The 25,772-nt window shown below is 37.8% G+C and overlaps 3 protein-coding genes across 6 annotated transcripts in view; 1 reads left to right on the top strand and 2 right to left on the bottom strand.

The window, feature by feature from the left end:
* Positions 1-25,772, bottom strand: part of zgc:174653 — a 954,986-nt gene that overhangs the window by 433,471 nt on the left and 495,743 nt on the right. The gene's annotated exons all lie outside the window — the stretch shown is intronic.
* Positions 1-25,772, bottom strand: part of LOC141381679 (uncharacterized) — a 131,437-nt gene that overhangs the window by 101,814 nt on the left and 3,851 nt on the right. The window lies entirely within an intron of this gene.
* Positions 1,159-24,825, top strand: LOC108183426 (NACHT, LRR and PYD domains-containing protein 3). The gene is made up of 11 exons (XM_068220793.2): positions 1,159-1,200; positions 6,738-6,887; positions 7,383-7,526; positions 10,952-12,731; positions 15,934-16,107; positions 16,221-16,394; positions 16,524-16,697; positions 16,811-16,984; positions 18,762-18,935; positions 22,912-22,958; positions 23,640-24,825. The coding sequence occupies exons 2-11, from the start codon at positions 6,743-6,745 to the stop codon at positions 24,161-24,163; spliced, it is 3,510 nt and encodes a 1,169-aa protein (XP_068076894.1). The 5' UTR covers positions 1,159-1,200; positions 6,738-6,742; the 3' UTR covers positions 24,164-24,825.

The following is a 25,772-nucleotide window of genomic DNA, read 5'->3' as shown; positions in this document are numbered from 1 at the left end:
ATAAATCCATGTTCTACACTACTTTGAGACATTGTACACAGCAAAAGAATGATGAAGAAAATTTTGGTGTTTATTAGATTTTTCTGTTATATTAGTAACTGAACATGAGCATGCATGACTTGAGGCATGACGATTCAGCTACTTATGCTGAAATCAGAGTAATTATTTTAAATTTCATTTCATTTAGAGTGCATATCATTGTGTTCTGTGGTGGGAATGGGATAATCCTATCAGACAAGCTTTAAGGATTTATTTATTTATAATTATTCTGTATCATATTATGTCTCTGGGAATTAAATGGCACCGAATAGTAGGAATGACCCAGTTGGGTTTAGGCAATGGGTAGGATTAGGAATGTAGAATAAGATCACACTTCATAAGCGATAATCAACTGTTGATATCTTCAGAATTGGCAGGTAATAAGCCAGTATTTAATAGTGTGAACTGTTACTTAAACTAAAGTGTCAAATTAATTGAGAAGGAGCCTTAATGAAGACTATTTGAGTTCATCTTACTGACTGATGTTCTGCTGCATTTTCCAGTGTTTTATCACTAATAAAGAGCGGAACATTGAGCTGCTGTCGTGTGTCATTAAAGTTGAGTTTTCATCTGTGTTTTCTGCCAAAGGAAGTGCTGAGAAGCATGAAGAAACCTGTCGAGGAATGCACAGCACTTACAAAACAGGTTTATTTGGAGGACTGCCTCCTTCTTCCACAGAATACTTGATCCTGAAGCAGTGAAACTGCACACTTATGAAGACCCAAACATCACAGTATGTGTAGAGTATATTCAGTGAAATCAGCTGGAGAAAGTCTTTTATTGAGTCCCGCTTAATATGAGCTGCTGTGAATGATATCAGGACCACACGACTTAACTGGGGCTAAAATTCACTCATTGTGACTTGTGTTACTGAGATTATAACAAGTACAATATATAGCACATTTGGAAAAGTGATCTGTTGTATCACAGCGACTGCTTTACTTTTGTACTGTCAACACTGCTATTACCAGCTGTGCAAAGCCTCCATTGCTGTCTTCTATTCTTATCTACTTGTGTGTCCGTGTTTTTCATCTGACTACTTATTTCCTCATGTCTCAAACAGGTTGTGACGTTTTTTCCAGAGGTGAAAGAATTTTCAGATGTGTTGTTCAGCTCAACAGTTCAGCGGAGGAACAGAAAGATCTGCAGGCATTATTTGAGGTGAGAGTTTGCTCTTTCTGTGCTTTATATAATCTATGAGTGTCGTCTGATTATCCGTCGATCTTCTCTTTGTGTTTCTGAGACTTTACTGCTGAGCTAAAGACATTCTGAGGATTTCATTTACACCTTTTAATGTCGAGTGTATTTCTGGAAGAGGATCACAGAAAGCAAAATCCTTCTCATTCTGATACTGAAATCTGAGTTTATGAGTGTTTATTAAGCTCAGCACTGTGGACATGTCTGTAGTTATATCATTTTAGTCATTTGATATGCAGTGACACACAGTCCAATAACTCGCTGAACAGATCAGCCACTTTTAAACTGATTCAGAGGACTGAAACTTCTCAAACGTACAGGGAAACAGGCCTGGCACAGTTCGGATATCATAGCGTGAGTGCGCCCTTACAGAAGCTACAGAATGCAGAAAACTCGCACTGCAAAAACAGTATGCATGAATGCATTTAGTTTATTTTACAGTGGAGTCACATAATCTTATGTGTCAATACATGAGCTGAAAACCCTGAAGAGTTTCAGCAGTCAGACCGGTTTCATTTGTTTGCCTGAAGTGTTTCTGCTTTAACTGATTCTGATGATAAACAACTGCTGTGGCTACAACTGTCACCTGTTTTACATTATTTAAACACTTTAATGTCTAAATACTATTAAACCTGTACATTTCAGAGATCATGACATTTCTCATAACAAAAGCAGAAAACAGTAACAAATTCTCCTCTAAAATAAGGAAAATCATTTTCAAAAGTTCATTCATTCATTCATTGATTTTATTTTTAACTTAGTTCCTTTATTAATCAGGGGTCGCCACAGCAGAATGAACCGCCAACTATTCCAGTATACGTTTTATGCAGCTTATCAATTTTTTCTGCCTTATTAATTGACGCTGCTGTGATCTGTGACTCTCTGAAAGTAGATGCTTTTTTTCCCGGACAGACAGACCGGGCCGGCCCATGTGACACTCTGCAGCCTATTGGCTCTTTTCAGTATTGACATTGGGCTGGCCCAATCACAAACTTGCGGGAAATACACCTGTGTTTCATTAAGCGGTTCTGAAAAGTTCTCTGTTCATTGTAGTACACGGCTAAAAGCGCAAATCATGTGACCACACACACACTCTCTGCCAAGAGCTGCAGCCAGTAGTTCAGCAGGTGAGCATAAACCCCAGGTGAGAGTATAGTGCATGTCAGACAGTTCATCTGCTGGATGATCTCATCTCACTATAATTGTTAAACGTGATATTGAATTCATCTTTTTGTCTCTATCTAACAATTTTTATGTCTTTTGAATCACTTGATCTCAGTTAACTGTTTTGGCTGAGTGCAAAGATAAGCTAATATATTAATTTATGTAACCACATACACTGATTCTGCACATTGACTGATTGCTTACCTTTATTATATAAATTTAATGTACGTTATACTGTTATAATGGCCATTATTGATTATTAAAACTGATATTCTGCAAAAGAGACGGGGTAAAGTACATTATTTCAATGGAAATGAATGGAGGCAGTTATATTTAAGCCCTGTTTTGTTATAAATATGCAGAGTGAAGATGATGCTCATATAAATGTGTAGCTACACGAGGCTGTTTGGTGTCTGTTAATCATAATATAAAAATGAAACAAATTTGGCTTATATTATGTTTTCATTGTTTAGATAGTGAAACAGCAAGCAGGATGAGGTGAAAGAGGTTAAAATGTAACACTGTTTCCTTTGAAGATTTACCCATGCATTAGCAGGCAGTCTTTGTTATGTTTATTATTAAATATAGGCTGAGTGAATAGTGTATTGAATAAGCTAAATTGGCTGTAGTGTAAGAGTGTGTGTGAATGAATGTGTATGGGTGATTTCCAATATTGGGTTGAGGCTGGAAAGACATCTGCTGCATAAAACATGCTGGAATAGTTGGCAGTTCATTCCGCTGCGGCACCCCTGATAAATAAGGAACTAAGGCGAAGGGAAATAAATGAATGAATAGTGTATTTTTTAGAACTCAACAAATATATTTATGGACAGTATACAGAAATTAAATTGAGATTAAAGTTTGTATTTATTTATTCATTTCATATATATGGTTTTTGTGTTTTATAGAATATGAGTTGATAAAATATTGGACATGCATAGATAGATAGCATTTTGATTGAATTTAGTGGGCCGCTCTGGCCCAAAATGCTAGGGCCGATTTTTTGCCCCAGTCCAGCCCTGGGTGGAGAAGTTCTAGGTCATTTCCCTAAGATAGGTTTGGAAACTTCTGTTTGGCTGTATATCTGTCTGTCTGTCTATTTATCTATCTATCTATCAGCAGTAGAAGCTTTTGCTCTGCTTTTAATTAGTGTTGAGAGTAACACATTACAAAAGTAAAGCAATTACTGTAATATATTAGTTTTTGCTGTAATGCAGAAATGTAACAGGTCACTTTTCCAAATTTGGTAATACTGTACTTGGTACAGTCTTAGTAACGCATGTTGTGGGTCTGTGTGTTCTTACTGTGTTCTGTGTTTGGGTGTGGTAGGCTGATGTTCTGTGTTTACTAGTAATGTATTAATTAGCCTAATGTATTATTTATTAATAGCTTAGTTCTTATAAACAATCCGTTTATAAAATACATTATTAACAAATATTTAGGCTACTGAAGAATAAACCAAATATGAAATATGATTATTGCATAATGATCACAGCTAAACAAGCTAGCACTCATTTTATTTATAAACATGAATAAAAAATAAAATAAATTTTAAGTTATGAAGCATTATGTAAAAAAAACCTAAAGAATACAGGCTAAGCAAAAGCTTAGTCAGAGTTGAACATCTGCGGTCACCGCGTGTGCAGTTTACAGCTTCTGTAAAGATCAGACAGTCTAAACACATCACACAATCTCAATAAACATTTCATTTAAATGTATAAATATTTCAATTAGTATTGTTAATGGAATATATATAACAATATGATCTCGCTTTTGGTTATATGCCAGCTTTGAGCTCTTATGTGTGCTCTCTCTCTCACCAGCGGCAGTTGACAGGACACTATACACACTACACTGGCATGACAGGTGCTGAACTCCATGACGCCAGTTTTATTTGATGGCGATTTGCGTGTTGTTCCTTTTTTTAAATGCTTTGTATTTTTTTATCTTTCAAGCTAATATTGGCTATCAGGTAGCATAATCTCAGAGATATTAGAGTTCAATAACGTGGTGTGCAGTAAGACTATTAACCAACACCGCCCTGTAAGTTTACACACTGCATAGACTGTACAGGTCCTCTAATGTGTTATGAATTGCATGTTTCAAATGACAGTGAGACATGCTACATGTAGTGTATATTTTTTGGCTTGGAACAGCCTTCTGTTAAAAGAAACAAACAAACAAATAAACTTTGTTGAAACCAAATCTAGAAAGTATCGGTACTCTGTATCGGCGAGCACACAAATTAATATACTCAAACTTGTATCGGTTTGTTAAAAAGTGGTATTGGTGCATACATACTTAACTTTCAGCAAAAATACAGAGATGCAGGACCGAGCTTCATCTCTCTGACATCAGGCACAGAATGGCAGACATGCTGCTCAGCTTTTGAGCTGGTAAAGTAACGAGCAACAGGTGCAAATGATCATCTGACTCTCAGAAACAGCAAAATCCTCTGAGCAACATTTCCTCAGCTCAGAGTCTGTTTGGTTTCACTCTAAATTGAGTTAAAGTAACTCAGCAGCAGAGTTAAGCCGCGGTCATACTGCACTGTTCTTCATTTATATACACTTTAATGTGACAGGCTGGAAACACAAGCTCATGCCACAAGTTTTGCAGTTTGCTGCATTGCAAAGTTCAAGCTTGGTGAACTCTGACCTGTAAAATCGCATGATGTGACTGTAAGAGATCAATCAAAGACCGAAACATGGGTTGTTTCTCAAGTTCATCAACGCAGAGAACGGACTTGCACTCTTGTGAAAACCGGTCTTGCCTCGTCACTTTGGAAGAACAAACTCGGGTGACCGAGAAAACAGTGAATGCATTGGACCAGCTTCCATATAAGGGCCTAGTCTCAGTCAAGTTATTTACCTATAACTTGTCCTGAACTGGGTCTAGCTATGGCACAATGTTTGGCCATTGTCTGGAGGCCAGATTTGGTGTGTCATGACTGAAATTGAGAAACCCATGAGGCATTGCGCTTTAGGCACATTAATAATGGTAATGGTTAGTCATGGTTAATAATAATATAATTTGTAAAATAATAGTTTAGTTAATAAAATATATGTAATGTAGGTTAAACTTATTTCACAACATACAAGAAACAACAGATTTATAAATCTGGATTGTTTCCTGGATTCAAATAAAGGCATTGGAAAATGCAAACAGGAAGATGGAAACAATATTGTGCACCAAAATATGTCTTTACTCAAAAACTAATTGAAATGAATTTTAAAAGTGGCTCAAGATAGGCCAAACTTACATTTCAATTTTTAACATCTGGCCCAAATAATACATTTGACATCTGGCCCATGTCTTGCATGCTGCCTGAAAGACGGTGCCACCTCTGCCAAACCTGGGCAATGTTTGGCCACATGCTGTAAGCCAGTGGTGGATGAATGTCTACTCTACCAGCTTTATAACAAACCTGGGCAAGAATTCTTGCTACTAGGGAACATTCTCAAGCTGCTGCAATGATCATCCAGTTCTTTTCCTATGTCTGCATTAAACGGCATAAACTGAGGTCTATATGGGCATGTGTGTCACAATAAAAACAACATGATTCAGATGATTCTGAGCATGTACAACTACATCCCAAGACCTTTTATATTATATTAGTCTTCAATTTTTTTAGTGTTCACTTTTTTGCAAAAATTCTACAACACTGTCAGATAAATACGTACCAATAAGGTACATTAAGTATCACTGTACCTTTAAAGGTCCATGATAGGCCCTTATTTTGCACCCCATATGAATGATAAGATGTGACCTTTCAGGGTACCACCACAGTGATGGGTATTTGTACTCATATTATGTAGTAAGCCAGGGTCTTTTAACAGTGGACATATGTGTGTGGTTCTCCACCGGTCTCACCTGTCATCTGAAGTCTTTTCTAAAACTGGTTTTATTAGTTTTCTAAAAGGGTTGTGTTTAACCAGTTGAACATCTAAATAAACACTCCTGTGTGATGATACAGGAAGAAGAGTTACAGAGATTCTGCTCAAGACACAAGTAGACAAACAAACATCTACATTATTCCTGTTAAGTAAGAGCCACTTAAAATAGCCACAATCAATTTTCAAGATTTAGCTTTCTGATAAATTATGTTTCTACTCAGAGGTAAATTTCATTATTTAAGTAATAAATGACTGCTTAGGTCCATGTGTTATAGTAAAACTAATTCAGATGTTGCTGTTCTTGTCCTGTAGCTGTGAATGGGTGAAGCACCATGGCGAATGTTAAACAGCTGCTCGAGAACTCATTGAATGAACTGTTAAAAGCTGATCTAACGAGGTTTCAGTGGTACTTAGTGAATGACCATAATGATATTTCAAAAGCTGAAATGGAGAATGCAGACAGGTTGGATACCGTGGATAAGTTGGTGTCATGTTTTGGACCAGAAGGAGCTGTGACGATCACAGTGGACATCCTGGGGAAAATCAAGCAGAATCAATTGGCTAAAGAGCTGGAGAATACACAGAAGCAAGGTACTGTTTAATTCCCTGTTAAACTTTACAAATATAATCATTTTCAGTTTAAATCTTTCATGTTAAAACCCTGTCCTAGCAATGGTTTTTGAGTCAGATGTATTGGCATAACATATATTGCACAGCTTCTGATCAATGAATGTAAATATATTTAATATTATGTATATGGCTAATGTGTGAATATATTGTTGGTCTTTGTTCATCTGCATTTGTTACTTTATTTATATGTGCAATTGTTCTGTTTTGTAATGGGAAGCACAAGACATTTCTATGTTAATAAGGAAAGGAAAACAAGAATGAAGAAGCTTAGAATAAGTTGCAACAAACATTTCTGAAACAGGAACACATTGTAAAGCCAGCTCACACTGTCCCGGCCTTAAAGAGCTTTGAGCACTAAGAAAAGTGCTATATACATGTAATGGATTATTAATAATATTATCAGTAATAAAATAGTTGTCTTTTATAAAATAAAATTAATCTTTGTATCTATTGCAGGTCAGACGAGCAGCAGTGCTCAAACAGCATTCAGTACTGACGTGAAAGCTGAATCAGGAGTAGTTGTAAATGCTCCTGTACTCACTGGAAACATCACCACAGACCCAGTGAATTTCAACAACAGCTCGAACCATGCAGGAACCAGTATGTCATTGCACTCTGCTCACTCAGACACACAGCTCTTTAACTGGAATGGACATTACGAATACTACACTCATTAAAGTTTATTGAATTTCTGTAAAGTAGCCCCTCATTCTCTGTCATCAGGAGTCTGCATGGCTGTTGAAATAATTGAGCATTAGCAGAATCATAGTCCAACTGCAAGATCTCTATTAAGCTTTTTACACAATTTATACTTTACAAAGAGAGAAGACCTCCATCCCAGCAGCACACAAAGATAAAACTATCAAAACAATCATTTATTACTCATTTGCACAGACAGAATGAACAAATATGGAATATAGAGTTGAGCAAAGGAAAACAAAAACAAAGATCAGTTGTAAAATAAACATTACTGGAACAAGAACACGTTGTAAAGCCGGCTCACACTGTGCACTTCCTAAATAATAATGAAGTTGACCTTGGATCTCGCTTTGGAGGGCTTGAGTCCCTGCAGCTTTTCTTCTACAAATGAAAGAGCCTTTTTCTGGGAACAATAAATTATAAAAAAAAAAATTTCTTTGAAAAATAAAATATCTCTATATGTGTGTGCATGTTTTGTTTGCAGACAGTCGTTCCTGTAAAAAAACTAAACAAATTGAAAGGCCAAGAAACATTGAGACAGCAAATGATCAGCAGAGTATGAAGTAATTCAAATACCTGTAATAGACACACTTTAATTGGGGAATTATTTTTGAAACATCCTGCATTATTCTGAGTAATCAACTTTGTTTACATCAATACAATATAAGATTTAAGTCAAATAAGCTACCCCTGCTCATTCAAGATACCATACAGGTGTCGCGTCATTTAACCCTCTGGGGTCTGAGGGTGTTTTGGGGCTCTGGAGAAGTTTTGACAACATGCACTGACATTTGTGTTGTTTTCAGTATCTTAAAAACATATTAATAAAGTGTGATAACAGCACAAGTTGGGCTACAATAATACCTAAGCAGCATGTTTGTATGTGTTTGTGTTTTTGAGAAAGAAACATTTATGCGTAGTTATTGAAAAACTAAAATTTTGAAGTCACTGAAACAAGGCCATGAAACACACCGAGAACATTTGTGCACAAGACTTTTGAGAACTGGATCTGGTAGTCTAGTGTTTTTGCCTAAAAATTATGTGAGAAGCATCTTGTTCACTTGCTCACAGAAAAAAAAATATAATGAATTCAAATTTCTAAGTCACTTTTCAGTGAAATTGGTTTTTGCGAGAAGGCGTGAACAATCATTACTATGCAGTGAGTCAAACCTGAAGACAAAGACCTGCATAATGAGCTGCATAATGAGCCATCAGACAGGTACAGTATGTGACTAGGAGGGAAGAGTTTCAAAAAGGAATTAGAGGAAAGTTTATTTACTTTTTTATTAGCAGTTTTTTTTATTTAAATATATTAATCACACAAAATAACTGGAGATACACTTGTGAGAGTCAGTACACTCTATAAAACTCTGCAAACTTTTAAACTTACACATAGCAAATCTACTGTTTTTTTTTTTGTTTTTTTTTTTGTAAATGGAGAGTTTTGTAGCAAAATTAGATTTATCCATTTAGAGAAATGTTGGTTTTTTGACATTATTATTTAAGACATCAACAGTCAAGCTCATTCACAATTTTATACATTAAACTATTAAGCTCAGTGAAGTCCAGGAACACAATATTCTTCAAACCCAGGATATTTTTATTTAACTTTATGTCTATAAATAGTTTATAAATAAGTCAAAAACATGCCGAAATGCAACATATTATCTTAGCATTGTTAAACATCTTAAATTGGTTAAAAAACAATACATTATAATATATGAAATAGTATATACAAAGTTTGAATTATAATAATAAGATTCTGAGTTAGTTTTGGTAATCTCATATTAGAGCAATGTTATTTTAAAGAATGATGATTAATCCATATTAACAAAAATAACTGTGAGCAAAAGAAAGCAGGTGAAAAACACCATGTGCGATAATGAAATCTTTTAAACAGTCGCACACCTCACAGCAGCTTTTGGCGCAAGTTCTCATCCTCTCATTCAGTATTCACAGAAATTATTTAAAGAATAAACTTACAAAGGACACTTAGAAATGTAGCCTTGCAGACAGGTATCCTGTGATGGGAAGCAGCGCAGGAAAAAGGCAGTATTTCATTGTAACCCCTGGCCTTCTTCTTGACAACAGTGGAGACTCACAGACGCAGGATTTGGTCCACTTTTGTAGCGTTTTCAAACATTTTGTCAAGTTGAAGGCTACATCTTCATCTAATAGATTGTCAGCATGACACAGACCATCATTACTGAGTAAACTCGGAGCACTCCTTGTCTACTTTAGCTCTTTTTGCCACTGGTCCTTAACCTCCGTTGTTTTCACATCTGGATTTACATATTCAGCTTGCTTACTGAGGCGGGACCACGTTGCTGTAGTGAGGCGATATAGGAGAATCCGTACCAGTCCTTACTTTTATATGGATTACATAAAAAGATGTCATTTGTTTTTGACTTGAATTGGTTAATGCAAAAGTAGAAATATCAAGCTTTATATAGATAGCATAAATCATCATTTTTGTTGACTATTTGCCGAGTTTCCTTTCATTTTAGTGACGTGTTTTTCTGACCACAGTCTGCTCGCGTTTTCAGGTGCTTGTAATAACAATGCCTCGTGGGCGTGGTCGCAATAAAACTAATGAGATCAGACTGAAAAACTAGACATAGCGTTTGGTTTCATACTGATTACTTTATCAAGCAATGTTTGTTTTAACATGCATAGCTGCGTTTAAAAGTAGACACTTTAAGCTTTCTAGAGATGCATGTCCCGCTTCTGTGCATTTTGTATTCGCGGAGTTTCAGCGCATTTTACTGACGCGCTTCTAGAAGCAGTTCACAGAGAGAGAAAAGACAAAATGCCTACACTGTTTGTTTTCCTTATTTTGCAAAAGCACACACGTTTGTTGTTGTTGTGAGTGTACACAACAAAAAGTAAACACACAACAGATTCAATTGATGTATTGATCTTATCTGTACGATCAAAACTAAAAGTTTATTTAAGCTCATTTCAGCAGTTTGACGCCACCACAGGTCAAAACGTGTATATGCAGTCTTCAACTCCAGAGGGTTAATATGAAAATGTTCATGATTTATTTACAGTACAGTTTGTAAAGTCTTTTAGTAGATATATTATATAAGAGACTTGTACTTTTGTTTTTACCAATTAAGTGGATCTAATTGGATTTGTATTGTAAACTTTAAATAATATTATTTTCTAAGTCAAAATAGTTTTTATTTTATATATTAAATTTTTAGTTATGATACTACATAATTCTTCTCAGAAATAGCAAAAAATGTCTGAAAATTCTGTCAGACTGACACTTACAAATAAGTCATGACTAAATCTCTCTGTTTCTTTGCTCCTGTGTTTAGATGAGCTGTTCTTCATTAATCAGCTTAAATGTAGCCTGAAGAAGAAATATCAAAGTGTGTTTGAAGGAATTGCTCAGCAAGGAGACTCCACACTTCTGAATAAGATCTACACAGATCTCTATATCACTCAGGGTGCGAGTGAACAGGTCAACACTGAACATGAGATCAGACAGATTGAAGCTGCTTCCAGACGTAATCAGTCACTAGAGATACAGGTTGAATGCAAACATTTGTTTGAAGCAGCTGAACAAGACGAGCAGATCAGAACTGTCCTGACAAAAGGAGTTGCTGGCATCGGGAAATCAGTCTCTGTGCAAAAGTTTGTTCTGGATTGGGCTGAAGGGAAAGAAAATCAAGACATCAGCTTCATATTTCCTCTTCCATTCAGAGAGATGAACTTAGAGGAGAAAAAAAGACAATGTTTAAAAGACCTCATAACTCAGTTTTTCCCAGAGACTAAAGGACTGAACCTTACAAGAAGCACACGATTCAAAGTCCTGTTCATCCTTGATGGATTGGATGAATGTCGTCTTCCTCTGAACTTTGCTGGTAATGAGACGTGTCGTGATGTATCTTCAGCAGTCTCTCTGGATGTTCTCCTGACGAACCTCATCAAGGGAAATCTGCTTCCTTCTGCTCTCATCTGGATCACCAGCAGACCAGCAGCTGCCAGTAAGATTCCTGCTGACTGTATCGACCGGCTGACAGAGATACAAGGATTCAATGATGCCCAAAAGGAGGAGTACTTCAAAAAGAGACTCACAGATCAGAATCAGGCCAGAGAAATCATTGATCACATTAAACAGTCAAAGAGTCTCTTTATTATGTGCCACATCCCAGTCTTCTGCTGGATTTCAGCCACTGTTCTCCAGAACATACTGAAACTGAAACACAGGGCTCATGCTGAAACACTGCAGGAATCTCCCAAGACTCTGACACAGATGTACACACACTTTCTCCGCTTTCAGATCCAGCAGAGCAGAAGAAAGTATGATGGAGAAAACACACCAGATATCTCCTGGGATCCAAACCTCATCCTTTCACTGGGGAAACTGGCCTTCCAGCAGCTGGAAAGAAACAATGTGATCTTCTATGAGAGCGATCTGAAAGACTGTGGCATTGACGTCTATACGGCATCGGTGTACTCAGGCATGTGTACCCAGATCTTTAAGAAGGAGACGGGAATCATTCTTGGTACCATGTACTGCTTTCTTCACTTGAGCATTCAGGAGTTCATTGCAGCCCTTTATCAACATCTGATTCTAGACAATGACAAGAAGCATGGATGGTTTTTTAAACAGATAAGCAAAAATAAAGGCATGACCGATTTCCTGAAGACAGCAGTAGACAAGGCTCTGGAAAGTGAGAATGGACATCTGGACCTTTACCTTCGCTTCCTTCTCGGTCTGTCACTCCAGTCTAATCGACAACTCTTACGAGGCCTGTTGACACAGCAGGATGACAGAGACCAGAGCAAAGAGCAAATAATTGCCTACATCAAGCAGAAACTTGAAGGGAATCTGTCTCCAGAGAGATCCATCAATCTGTTCTACTGTCTGAATGAACTGAACGACCAAACTCTGCTGAAAGAGATTCAGTCTCACCTCAGTAGAGGAAGTCTGTCATCTGCTTACCTTTCACCTGCCCAGTGGTCTGCTCTGGTCTTTGTGTTGTTGACCTCAAAGGAGGAGCTGGAGGAGTTTGAGCTTCAGAAATTCCAGAGATCAGACGAGTGTCTCATCAGACTATCAGCAGTCATCAAAACCTCCAAAAGAGCTCTGTAAGTCAAAGTCCTTCTTTTTTTTTCATCTAAGAAGTAGACATTTCCTGAATTTAAATAATACAGTATATTATGTTAATGGTCATGAGCTGACCGAAAGGACAAGATTTTGGATACAAGCAGCCAAAATGAGTTTGCTTTGTAGGGTTGCAGGGTGCACCCTTATAGACAGGGTCTGGAGCTCTGCCATATGGGAGGAGCTCAGAGTAGAGCCACTGCACCTCCACATTGACAATTCAATTCATCTTTATTTCTATAGCACTATAACATTGTAGATAGCGTCAAAGCAGCTTCACGTAGAAGATCATAGTAAATTGAAACAGTGTCAGTTCAGTTTTGTGTTGAAGTTCAGTTCAGTTCAGTGTGGTTTACTTTTCACTACTGAGAGTTCAAACACTGAACAGCAGAAGTCAGCTGAGTTGGCTCGGGCATCTGTCCCACCGGGGACACGCTGGAGGGACTATGTCTCTCAGCTGGCCTGGGAATGCCTCAGGATCCACCCGGAGGAGCTGGTGCAAGTGTTTGGGGAGAGGGAAGTCTGGGGTTCTCTCCTAAGACTGCTGCCCCTGCGACCCGGCCATGGATAAGCAGATGAAAACAAGAAATGACATGACATCATGTTAATGAACATGAACAATATTGATATCAACTAAACTGCAAAATACAATAATAATTGTTCATTATGTAATGTTTTAGTGTTTTTTAAATAACATTCAGATTCAGGTTTTGGCAGTGGTTGTTTAAGGGATAGTTTACCCAAAAAGTGAATTCACTAATTCTTACTCACTCTTCATGGATATAAACCTTTATAAAACTTTGTTTTCTCCTGTTGAACATAAAAGAAAATAATTTGAAGAAAACTGAAACCTGTAACCATTGACTTACACACCAGTTGTTTTTCCTACCATGTAGGTCAATAGCTAATGGTGTTTAGCTGTCATAAAAAGACATGGGGATGATTGGGAGGCCATGATCGTAAGGGCCGATTGAGGGACTTTGGCCAGGACACCGGGGCTACACCCCTGCTCTTTATGAGAAGTGCCATGGGATTTTTAAAGACCACACAGAGTCAGGACCACGGTTTAATGTCTCATCCGAAAGACGGCGCCCACTGACAGTGTAGTGTCCCCTTCACTTTCACTAGCGCATTAGGACTCATGCAGACCACAGGATGTGCGCCTCCTGCTGGCCTCACTGACACCACTTCCAACAGCAACCTCGTTTTCCCATGTGGTCTCACAGCCAGGTACTGGTCAGGCTCAGCCCTGCTTAGCTTCAGGGAGTAACCGGTCTTGGGCTGCAGGGTGATATGGCTGTTATCGTCTAAATTGCACACAAGTCAGCTATAAAATGATACAGCACCTTTAAAGTCCTTTCTGGACTGGAGTGGAATGATCACACTGATGTTTTCTCCATTCTGTCTATTTTGACTCGTATATATGCTGATAATTATCAGGTAACAATGACACAGACACACACTCATACACTATGGTCAGTTTTGTTCACCCCATTCACCTATACCATATGTCTTCACACTGTGGGGGAAACTGGAGCTGGGACTCAAACCAGCGACCTTCTTGTTGTTAGGCGAAAGTGCTTACCAATGAACCGCCATGCAACCCTCTTGTTTATTATATCTTCTTCTAATCATGCAGGCAGGCAGAACAAATGCAAGAGGTGAATCTAGGTTCAGTTCTAATGTTAAATATAATCCATACACAAAGAAAACGCCAGAGCTGAAGAGCAGAAAACACAAGCAATAGAAACACACACACATACAGCAAACTATGATCAACACATAATGACTGAAACAGAGGAGCTTAAACACACAGAGAATAGTGTGTTAACAAGGGGGTGGAGAGTAACTGGGTAACTAACAAGGGTAACATGGGGAAAACTGGGGTGAACACAGAGAACACAAGGAAAACACAACAGTACAAGGACAGGACAACCACGACCGTGACACAGCTCCCTTCTAGGAGAAGATTCCAGATGATCCTCAGAGGAAAACACAAAACAAGAGTGAGTTCAGCAGCTGGAGGTGTTACAGTGGTCACGGGTGATGGGGGAGAGGCAGGTTAATGAAACCATGACAGAGTATGGGACAGATGGTGAGGGGGAAACTGACAGGCAGGTGGACCGAGAGGAGGATAAAGCCAAGGCAGGGACTAATGGATGGTAAACCGGATACGGTTATTTTAAGATGGAAACGCTAGGGTTAAAGCAACATTTAAAACTTATGACTCTTTATGAATGGAGGCTGCAATGGAGCAGACAAACAACCAAATTATGCCAAAATAAGTGTTTATTTTACAAAGTGGAAAAATTATGAACAAAGTATATACAAAATAAAGAAAACAAGAATAAATCAATGGTTGTAATAAAGGGGAGGAGGAACAAAAGTGGCGCCAAATAAAATAAAATAATATAACAAAACACAACTCTAACTAGAACCCACAATCTCTATACTATCTAATAAAAGAAAGAGAAAGAAAAGTCTTCAGCATTTTCACACCCTATATAAACTACACTTCTAAACACAAACGTAAACAAAACTTACAATTAGTAGCGCACACTTCTAAACTAGTGTGTATAATACATTGGTATCTCCTACGTGTAGCAACATGTAGGTCACGTGACATCTACCCTGTTCCTGGAATCCCACTGATGTCGTATATCTGGTAATCAGAGAGAAAACACAATTAGAACACTTTTAAAGATCGATTTCAGCACAAATGATTATAACACACATAACACAAGAAACTGTCACATAATCCAGCCATCCAGCAAAACACACAGTCAACCAACATAGCAAACACACAACAGTGAGCAAGCAAAAAGCAAGCTAGCTTTCGACTGCACTAACTTTCGGCTTCCTTTTAAAGTGGGGAAGTCTGCTTGTGATTGGACAATGATGATGTCATCGCAAATGGTATTGTTGACTGGCATCTAGCTTGGCCAATAGGTAGATGAGCTGGGCGGACCTAAAGAAAATGATAGGTAGAGAAGGAGCAAGAGAGAAAACAAACAAACACAGGCACAGATACTGAGCCGTAACAATAGACATAAATACTATTTAAAGCTAAAATCAGCAGATGTGCTCACTAATTAGTGAAGTTAAACCAGTTAGTACAGTCAGATGTGCTTCAGACTATTAAACACACCAGATTAACACATACATATTGTGTTGTCCTCTACACAGGCTACAGTGCTGTAAACTCACTGCCGATTCTTGTGAGAGTTTGTCTTCAGTTCTACAATCCTCAAACTGTGTGCTGAGAGAGCTGGACCTGAGTAACAATGACCTGCAGGATTCAGGAGTGAAGAAGCTCTCTGATGGACTGAAGAGTCAACACTGTAAACTGGACACACTGAGGTCTGAGTTTAAACACCTGATTGATTGAATGATTGATTGATTGATTTTTTGTTTTGTTACATAAGACAGATCACATTAACAGTGTGTTTTTAGTAATGTGTGCTCTTTCTCAGATTGATGACATGTAAACTCACTGCCGATTCTTGTGAGAGTTTGTCTTCAGCTCTACAATCCTCAAACTGTGTGCTGAGAGAGCTGGACCTGAGTAGCAATGACCTGCAGGATTCAGGAGTGAAGCTTCTCTCTGATGGACTGAAAAGTCAACACTGTACACTGGACACACTGAGGTCTGAGTTTAAACACCTGATTGATTGATTGATTGATTGATTGATTGATTGATTGATTGATTTTTTGTTTTGTTACATCAGACAGATCACATTATCAGTGTGTTTTTAATAATGTGTGCTCTTTCTCAGATTGATGACATGTAAACTCACTGCTGATTCCTGTGAGAGTTTGTCTTCAGCTCTACAATCCTCAAACTGTGTGCTGAGAGAGCTGGACCTGAGTAACAATGACCTGCAGGATTCAGGAGTGAAGAAGCTCTCTGATGGACTGAAGAGTCAACACTGTACACTGGACACACTGAGGTCTGAGTTTAAACACCTGCTTGATTGATTGATTGATTTTTTGTTTGTTTTGTTACATCAGACAGATCACATTAACAGTGTGGTTTTTAGTAATGTGTGTTCTTCTTTCTCAGATTGGTCATGTGTAATCTCACTGTTCAGTCCTCTGAGAGTTTGTCTTCAGCTCTACAATCCTCAAACTGTGTGCTGAGAGAGCTGGACCTGAGTAACAATGACCTGCAGGATTCAGGAGTGAAGAAGCTCTCTGATGGACTGAAGAGTCAACACTGTAAACTGGACACACTGAGGTAAATGATTCTCCACTCTACAATAACTACAGTCAGACAGTTTCATATTAGAGCTCTTCATGCTTGAACATGTTAACCCTGGGTGATACTAAACCCCAGATAACAGGAATTATGGTTTATCAGTGATTGTGTTTCACACTGCTCATACTATACCTGTTGTTAACCCTCAGGGGTCTGAGGTGATTTTGGGACCCCTGAGATGTTTTGACATGCCCTGACATCTGTGCTGATTCAGCTGCTTATTACACAGAACTGGCCAACATGTGTTTTATTAAAGTTCAGCACAAACTGAGCTACAATAATATGTGGGAAATATTGATGTACATGCTTGTGTTATATAAATAAATATTATGTGTGGTTAGTAGGTTTTAGAGGAAAAAAACCAGACTGAATGTGCCTGAACAAGAGTTTAGAGTAAGCAGTCTTGTAGACTAGAATATTTACTGCACAATCATGTGAAATTATTCTGTTCTCCCATTCAGAGAAAACATTACAATGATCTACATTTTGTTAAGTTTGTTTTGGGTGATCTCAGCTGTATGTGTGAGTGACAATGCTCATGAATAATTCACACCTGAGAGACAACAGACACTCCCCCACTCACCCATCAAGGGCAGTGTACAGCAATGTCCATCTGCAGAAGCTAGCCCAAACTCAATGCTTGTTGTGTTACTGCTGTGTGACCATGTAAACACTCTGGGTGAACAATATACAGTGCTCAGCATATATAAGTACACCCCTCACTAATCTCTCTTTTACATTCATATTTTAATAGGAAGCTCTACAGTATTATATTTGTGCATATACAATAGATAAGCGAAATCTGGAGCTCATCTAACAAAATAACTCATGATAACGGTCCAAAATCTAGTACAACCACATCTATATGTTATAGAAAAATATTAAATACTAAATTAAAAATGAGGAAAAACAAGAGAAGTAAAACAATGGAAAATTTAGCTGGAATTTTTGGATTTTGCAGTATTTAGCCTGAATTTAATTGTATTATCTTTCAATTTCTGAATATGTTTGGTGACTAAAATATGATGTTCATGAATAAATCAGTTTAATAAATGTGTTCTGTTTAAATGCAGCAGAATACACTGCCTATATTGACTGAGAAATGGAGGAAAGTCTTGGTTTTCAGAATGGGCTGTCCTCCATTATGCTGAGCGCTGTATGTGACTTATACAGCCGCACATATAATATATATTTGAAATGGTGTAAAATGTGTTCGCCAAACTCTCTTGTGCATTAATCCAGCATTTAATAATCATTTCTGAATGAGTCTGAGACACTGAAGTAGAGGAATGACAAACGCTTTAAACACAAGAATAAATCAGATTTAAACATGAAAAACAATTACTGTAAATCTAAATCATATTTGAAGACCTTTAATATAGATTTCACTAATAGTTGCAGTCTTAGTTCACTGTTTGAAAACTTTACCAGGTTGTGTCTGTCTGTGTCTGTCAACATTCAACATCACTTTCTGTGTGAACAGCCCTTAGATATTACCAGATGTGGAGCCCAAATGTGCTGGGGTAATATTTTATTTATATTGATATAAACTTCTACAGATGATGTCGAGTCCTTGTTGAGTGTGTGAGTGTGTGTGTTTGCTGATGCGAGGGCTCGATCAATAAGGAGAGCTGATCAGGATGTGTGTGTTCATCACTGCTGTTGACATGAGCAGAAACAGCAGTCAGCATCTTCACGACACAAAGAGATGTGTGATTGTCCAACTGTGTGATGTGGACTATTGCTGTGTTTGTAGATTGTCTGGCTGTATGGTGACAGAGGAAGGCTGTGGTTTTCTGTCTTCAGCTCTGACTTCAAACCCCTCACACCTGAGAGAGCTGGATCTGAGCTACAATCATCCAGGAGATTCAGGAGTCAAGCTGCTCTCTGAACAACTGGAGGATCCAAACTACACACTGGACAAACTCAAGTATGTGGAGCAGCACTGCCTTTTTTATTGTGAATACAGATACTTTGATACTTCACTCCTCTTCTAGTGTCCAGATATTAATCAAACCTGTTAAATATGTCAGTGCACTGGGACAGTTCTCACATTAAGTGTGATATTATATCTCATATTAACACTGTACAGGTTCAGCATTGTACACAGCAAATTCATTGGTGTTAAATTTCAAGTGTTGTGGTAATTCAGAGTAAAGTGTTAAAATTCTAGAGTTAGATAAAGGTAAAATAACCCTCTCGGCATTAGAAGCTGATTTGCCTCCTTGTCATACAGAGTAACATGTATCTACCTTTGTAGAAAACCCTTGTATTTGAGAAACTAATCAGAGTGTCTGAAATCTCACCACACACTCATTCACCTGGCCCTTAAATTGGTCAATTAGTTTAGTCCACTAGACAGAGTGAATGACCACAAATAAGTGAATTCAGACACCTGCTGTTGAACACCTGCTGTTAACAAGCACAATCACTGAGGGAATAAGAGATTGAAGGAAGAAATAAATCTACAGACACAGCCTCACACCAAACCAACTGAATTAAAACAGAGGATTAAACAACTCCATTAAATAATAGCATAAGCAGCTTCACTGATTACAGTTTGACTTCATTTCTGTAAGAATATTTGACAATGAACAGAGGTTTATATTTTTTTATTAAAAATATTTCATTTGACCTCACCATCATGGAGATCAGAGGCTGCTTATTTGAGCTCTTGAAGCTTTACTCTTATACCATAATGTTTCTCTGACTGCTATAGCCGTGTTTCTAAAACTCATTAGTTATAGCAAGAAAGGTCAAAAGAAACTATACTGTTAATGCTTAATTGTTATAAATTTAATTTCAGGTAAGTTGATTCATAAAGATATGTAAATATAGTTGTATTAAAGCTGCATGGGACAATACTACCGGTAGTCTGCTGCTCTTCATAGAAGATTCAACAAATAATTAGGATGCAATTAATAATTAGAGTGTCATGCACTAAACATTCAAGCTCCAGTTTGCTCATATGACACACAGGCATCAAGAATCAGGACATGAACCTCAACCGTGGTTGCTAAAAAAAAAAAAGCTGCATAGTTCATGCCGCAATGCATGCTGGGTGCCAGCATAGTACAAAGCTCCCAGCATGCATTGCAGCATGAATAAATTATGCAGCTTTATGTTCTTACAATCTCTTTATTTTCCTTTATTTTGTGTTGTTTTTGGGAGGTGATATTTCAGTAGTGTTTTTTTTTTTACTTGATTTTTATTTTTTTGTTTGTCACCATCATTGAGATTCAAAGACTAATTATTGATGTCTGTGTTTTTCAGTTCTGCCATAGATCAAACATTCTCATTGTAAATATTTGTTTTAATTTATTGGAGCTTCAGTGGTTTCATTTATGTATATCATTTATTTCTCACACATAACTAATATGATACTGAATTAGAAAACAAGCAGGAAAGGTTGGCTATTTTATCATTAATAATCTCATCAGACTGACACTTTAATTTTCTTTTGGCTTTCCATGCTGTATGTTTAAATAGTGTAATCAACACTATCTATAGCAGCCAAAGTAAAAGACATTTATAGTAAGAAGTTGAAGAGCCTGACTAAAGCAGACTCTGTCCTCTATCATGGTGACTTCAAATGAACAACGGAAATTTCATTAAGAGCTTTTGTTCACATGACAGTAATAAAGTCACAGGTCAGTAATAGGTGAAGCTCCATGATAAGTTGTTTATTTGATGAGTTTTTTTTTTTTAAAGATGTTGAAAAATAAAATTTTTTATTGTGTAATTTGTTTTATTTTTATTGATTATTATTTTATTTAGAGTTTTTTTTTCTCAGTTGATTTCATCTTTGGTTTTGGCTTGTGTTTTTCTTTCCTTCAGTGATTCTGCTTGTTAACAGTTGTTCATCAACAATTCTCAATCCTCCTTTAATTAGACACTTAATTGTCTCATTAACTTCATCACTGTCTGAGTGTTCAGCCCTCTGTAGTGAAGATTTTGCTCTGGAATTTAAGGCTTACGTGTGTTCGAATGAAAAATACAGACAATGGGATTTGTTTTTAACAGAAATATTCTGGAAACTGAATTTACGAATGTAAAATGTTGAAAACAGCAGATTACTGGCAACCACTGCTGCCAGTATTTTGACATACATTTAACAGATATTTTACACAATAAGAGTTTGCTAATTAACACTCTGGGTGTTAAAAATTTTAACACTTTCAAAAATGTTATTTTAACACTTATAGTGGTTCCCATATAAACACTGAAGGAGTGTTAATTTTAACTCTAAGGTAGTTAAATCTACCAAATCTAAAATTTGCAGTGTGAGATCGATAAAAAATACAGACTGTTGAATGTGCTTTTAACAGAAATATTCTGTAAACTGAATTTATGAATGTTAAAAACAGCAGATTACTGGCAACCACAGCTGCTGGTATTTTTCCGTAAAATCTAAAAATGAAAAAAAAGAAAGAAAAACAGCAAAACGGTTTTTGTGTCACCATTGTGGAGGATAATAGCGTCTCTGTTTAAGTCCAAGATGAACTGAGAGTATTTGATGTTATGCTGCAGCTTCTTTTGTTTAAAGGTAACTGTGTAGTTACTAATGCTGTCAAAATCTGTTTGCTAATTGCAATCACACATGAAAACATTATTGCATCTAAAGACTTTACATTTTTTTGCTCTAAGCTATGATTTTGTAAAATGAACAATGTATTAGTTCATGAAAAATGGTTAATTTTTGTAAATTTATACAGTTATATAAAACTTCCATGTTTTTCACAAAAAGATTCTGGCAACCACAGCTGCTGGTATTTTTTTCGGAAATTTAACAGATATTTTACACAATAAGAGTTTGCTAATTAACACTCTCTTGGTGTTGACAATGTTAACACTTTCAAAAGTGTTATTTTTAACACTTATAGTGGTTTCCATATAAACTCTGAGGGAGTGTTAATTTTAACTCCAAGGTAGTAAAATCTACTATCTAAAATTAGCTGTGTAGTTGAGCAGTGAAACTTGTTCTCTACATTTCTTCTGAAGAACTGTACAGTATCAGGTCAGAGATGTGTGTGTACTGTTCTCCAAATACGTTCTGTGTATACTTTAACAGCAAGTTAAACTCTCCCTCATTAACTTCACAGACACAGAATGTCCTTTATCACACTTTAATAAGGGCGGAGTAAAACTATAAACAGGAAAAAAATAAACAATATCAATTTACATTCACAATGTGGACATAACAAAGATGTTTCTGGCAAATATCTCACATATCTTGTAATCTGGCTCTTTTCTGCTTCTAAACTAACATGAACACAAAATATCAGGCAATAAAAGTGATCAGCAGAACCAGTGATGCTGGTTCTGATATAGTCCAGTGACAATCACATGTTGAACAAACTCAAATAAAGCAAATGACAAAAAAACTCCTAAACTAATCCTTTATAACTGAAGTATTATGAACAATAAACAGAACACAAACCCACCAAGCTTCCAAAGGGCGAGGAGGACTGCAGATTGGTCTGGATTCACTGCTCTCCAACTTAGCAATGTTTGGAGATGATGAAGAGGCATTTGACAGAAGATGAAGATCTCCATCATATTTCAAGTCATTTAACACTGAATTCTGCTTTATTATTGTGCTGCGCTTTTGTCAATTGATCATTGAATGAATCCTTCAGTCTTTATATCTGTCTGTTTCTGTGTTTCCATTCTGTTTTCTGTTTCCACATCTGATCTAAAAGCTCTGTGTGTCATTCAGAAGCTGATTTGACAGCTCCACACACACTCATGTTGTTTTACTGCAGTTATTAATGCACTGAGATCAGCCAATCACAATCCAGCATTCAGCACACACTCCACATGTCTTATTGTGTGTGCGTGCGTGCGTGCGTGTTTTAAGCTGATTTTTGTGTACTGACTGAATGTACATCTGTGTGTGTTTACAGTCTGAATCATGGAGGAGAGACGAGGATTACAGCAGGACCACGCAAATGTAGGACTACACACACACACACACACACATGCACACACACACTCTCAAACACGCATGCACACACTCACACAATCAGACACACACTCACACACACGCTCCCTTCTGTCTCTCTCTCTCACATGCACATGCTCACACACAATCAGACACACACACTCACTCTCACACACACATGCACTCTCACACACATGCTCACGCGCACACACACACGCACACACACACACACACACACACCCTTTCTCTCTCATACGCACAGGCTCACACACAATCAGACATATACACACACTCGCACACAAGCATGGCCCTCTCTCACACACAGACACACACACTCGCTCTCACACATATACACACTTCCTCTCTCTCTCACGCTCACACACACACAGCAGTGAACACATGCGCACACACACACACACACTCCCCCTCTCTCTCTCTCTCTCTCTCACACACACACACACACACACACACACACACACACACACACACACACACAGCAGTGAACACATGGACACACACACACACACTCCCTCTCTGTCTCTCTCTCTCTCTCTCTCTCTCTCTCTCTCTCTCACACACACACACACACACACACACAACACACATTCCCGCATGCACGCACACACACCCACACCCCCACACACACACACACACAGCTGTGGTTGTAAATGTGTGTGTTCTTGTGTTCAGATATCTGTTTCCTCACTCTGGATCCAAACACAGCAAACACACAACTCATTCTGTCTGAGGAGAACAAAGAGGTGAAGTGTGTGGAGGAGAATCAGCCGTATCCTGATCATCCAGACAGATTTGATGATGCTCAGGTGTTGTGCGGAGAGAGTGTGTCTGGACGCTTTTACTGGGAGATTGACTGGAATGGAGATCGTGGTGTGTTTATATCAGTGTCATATAAGAGCATCAGGAGGAAGGGAAGAAGTCTTGAGTGTACGTTTGGACGTAATGCTCAGTCCTGGAGTTTGTACTGCTCTTCCTCCACTTCCTCATTCTGGCACAATGACACACACACTGTTCTCCCAGTGGAGGCGCTCAGCGGGAGAATAGGAGTGTTTGTGGATCACAGTGCAGGAACTCTGATCTTCTACAACATCTATAGAGACACAATGAGCCTCATCCACTCAGTCCAGACCACATTCACTGAGCCGCTCTACCCTGGGTTTATAGTTTATTCTGAATCATCAGTGAAACTGAGCTGAAGACTGACGAGAGATTTACCCAGAATCCTCTGCAGGAGTAGTCAGCAGCTGTGTGTGTGTGTGTGTGCGCGTGTGTGTGTGCGCGTGTGCGCATGACAGACAGTGTGTTTGTGTGTGTCCATGTGCATGTGTGTGAGAAAGTCTGTTTGTGTGTGCGTGCGTGTTTGTATTTGTGTGTGTGTGTGTGTGTGTGTGTGTGTGTGTGCGCGTGTGTGTGAGTGTGTGTGAGTGTGTGTCCGTGTGTTTGTGCGTGTGTGTTTGTATATGTGCGTGTGTGTGTGTGCGTGTGCGTGTGTGTGTGTGCGTGCGCGTGTGTGTGCATGTGTGTGTGCATGCATGTGCGTGTGAGTCTGTGTGCGTGCGTGTGAGTGTGCGTGCGTGTGCCCAGACAGCACACATACGTTGGGCCGACGTCAGCCGAAGGTCAACACGTCGGCCCCTTTAATTCTAACATCGGTATATGGTCGGCCAAACATACGCATGATCGTTCGGTCGTGTGTTCTATTGTTCCAGCTCAACAAACGTCGGCTCTGCATCGGTTAACGACCAGAGGCCGACGAAGCACTTCATAAGCACTTTATCTCTCATGCCCATGAAAGAATCCGGCAACATATATGGTTTACAAGTAAGTTTTTGCGTGCATAATAAATTAGACAAACGCGAGATGCATCATGTCTACTGCGTCGGTCGGTCCAGCTTTAAATACCCAGCTAACATAAGACCAGCGGGCCACTGGCGGCCCGCCGGCGGCAAAGTCGGCGGTCCACTGGCGGGCGCCGCCCGCGGTCCACCGTCAATTTGCTCATCGTTATTCCAGCGGCCCACCATCGGCTCCCGCCGCTTTTCCGACGGTGGTCCGTCATCGGACCGCTGGTTTTAAATAAGTGTCTGCTGGCGGCCCACGGTCGGTCCACATGTCATTTTTAAATATTATATTAGCCTTTACAATTGTATTCAATATAAATATGTCCAATAATGAAATCAAGTACAAAATACTTAATCATTATAACATTTATTTATAATACTGCATAACGAACATACATTAAACACTTAATAAAATGTTTCAAAAACACATACGTTAACAAATATAACAAAATAAATATGAAATACATATAAAATACATACAAATATAATATTTAAAACATACATACAACAGTTACATTTTACAGTAGTTTTATAAGTAATGTTAATGGTTTAAATATGAACTAATATGAACAATACCTGTACAGCATAATTTATGTACAGCATTTACTAATGCATTAATAAAATCAGTCATGCTTGTTAACATTAGTTAATACATTGCGAGTTAACATGAATAAACAATTAACAACTTTTTACCATTTACCAACATTAGCAAAGATAAATAAATACTGTAATAAATGTATTGTTTATTATGTTAGTAAATACATTAACTAATACATACAACCTTATTGTAAAATGGTAGCCATTCAACAATGAGTTTTCTATAATAAAGACAAACTTTGAGACTTCTCATTATAAAAATAAACTATTAAAAAAATTTGTATTATTTATATTTTAACATTATTATAATTATTTATTATAATATTATATTAAATTATAACATTCTTATGACATTTAACGTTATTAT

This window comes from Danio rerio, chromosome 4, assembly GCF_049306965.1.
Source record: "Danio rerio strain Tuebingen ecotype United States chromosome 4, GRCz12tu, whole genome shotgun sequence".
NCBI lineage: Eukaryota > Metazoa > Chordata > Actinopteri > Cypriniformes > Danionidae > Danio > Danio rerio.
The sequence above is the reverse complement of the archived record's forward strand: the minus strand, read 5'-3'. Positions and strand labels throughout refer to the sequence as shown.

Bases quoted from the DNA above. Each gene is read 5' to 3' on its own strand.
- LOC108183426 (XM_068220793.2), top strand. From the start codon at position 6,743: ATGGAGAATGCAGACAGGTTGGATACCGTGGATAAGTTGGTGTCATGT. The intron at 7,527-10,951 runs GTATGTCATTGC...TCCTGTGTTTAG, and splicing joins CTCGAACCATGCAGGAACCA to ATGAGCTGTTCTTCATTAAT. The intron at 16,698-16,810 runs GTCTGAGTTTAA...CTTCTTTCTCAG, and splicing joins TGTACACTGGACACACTGAG to ATTGGTCATGTGTAATCTCA.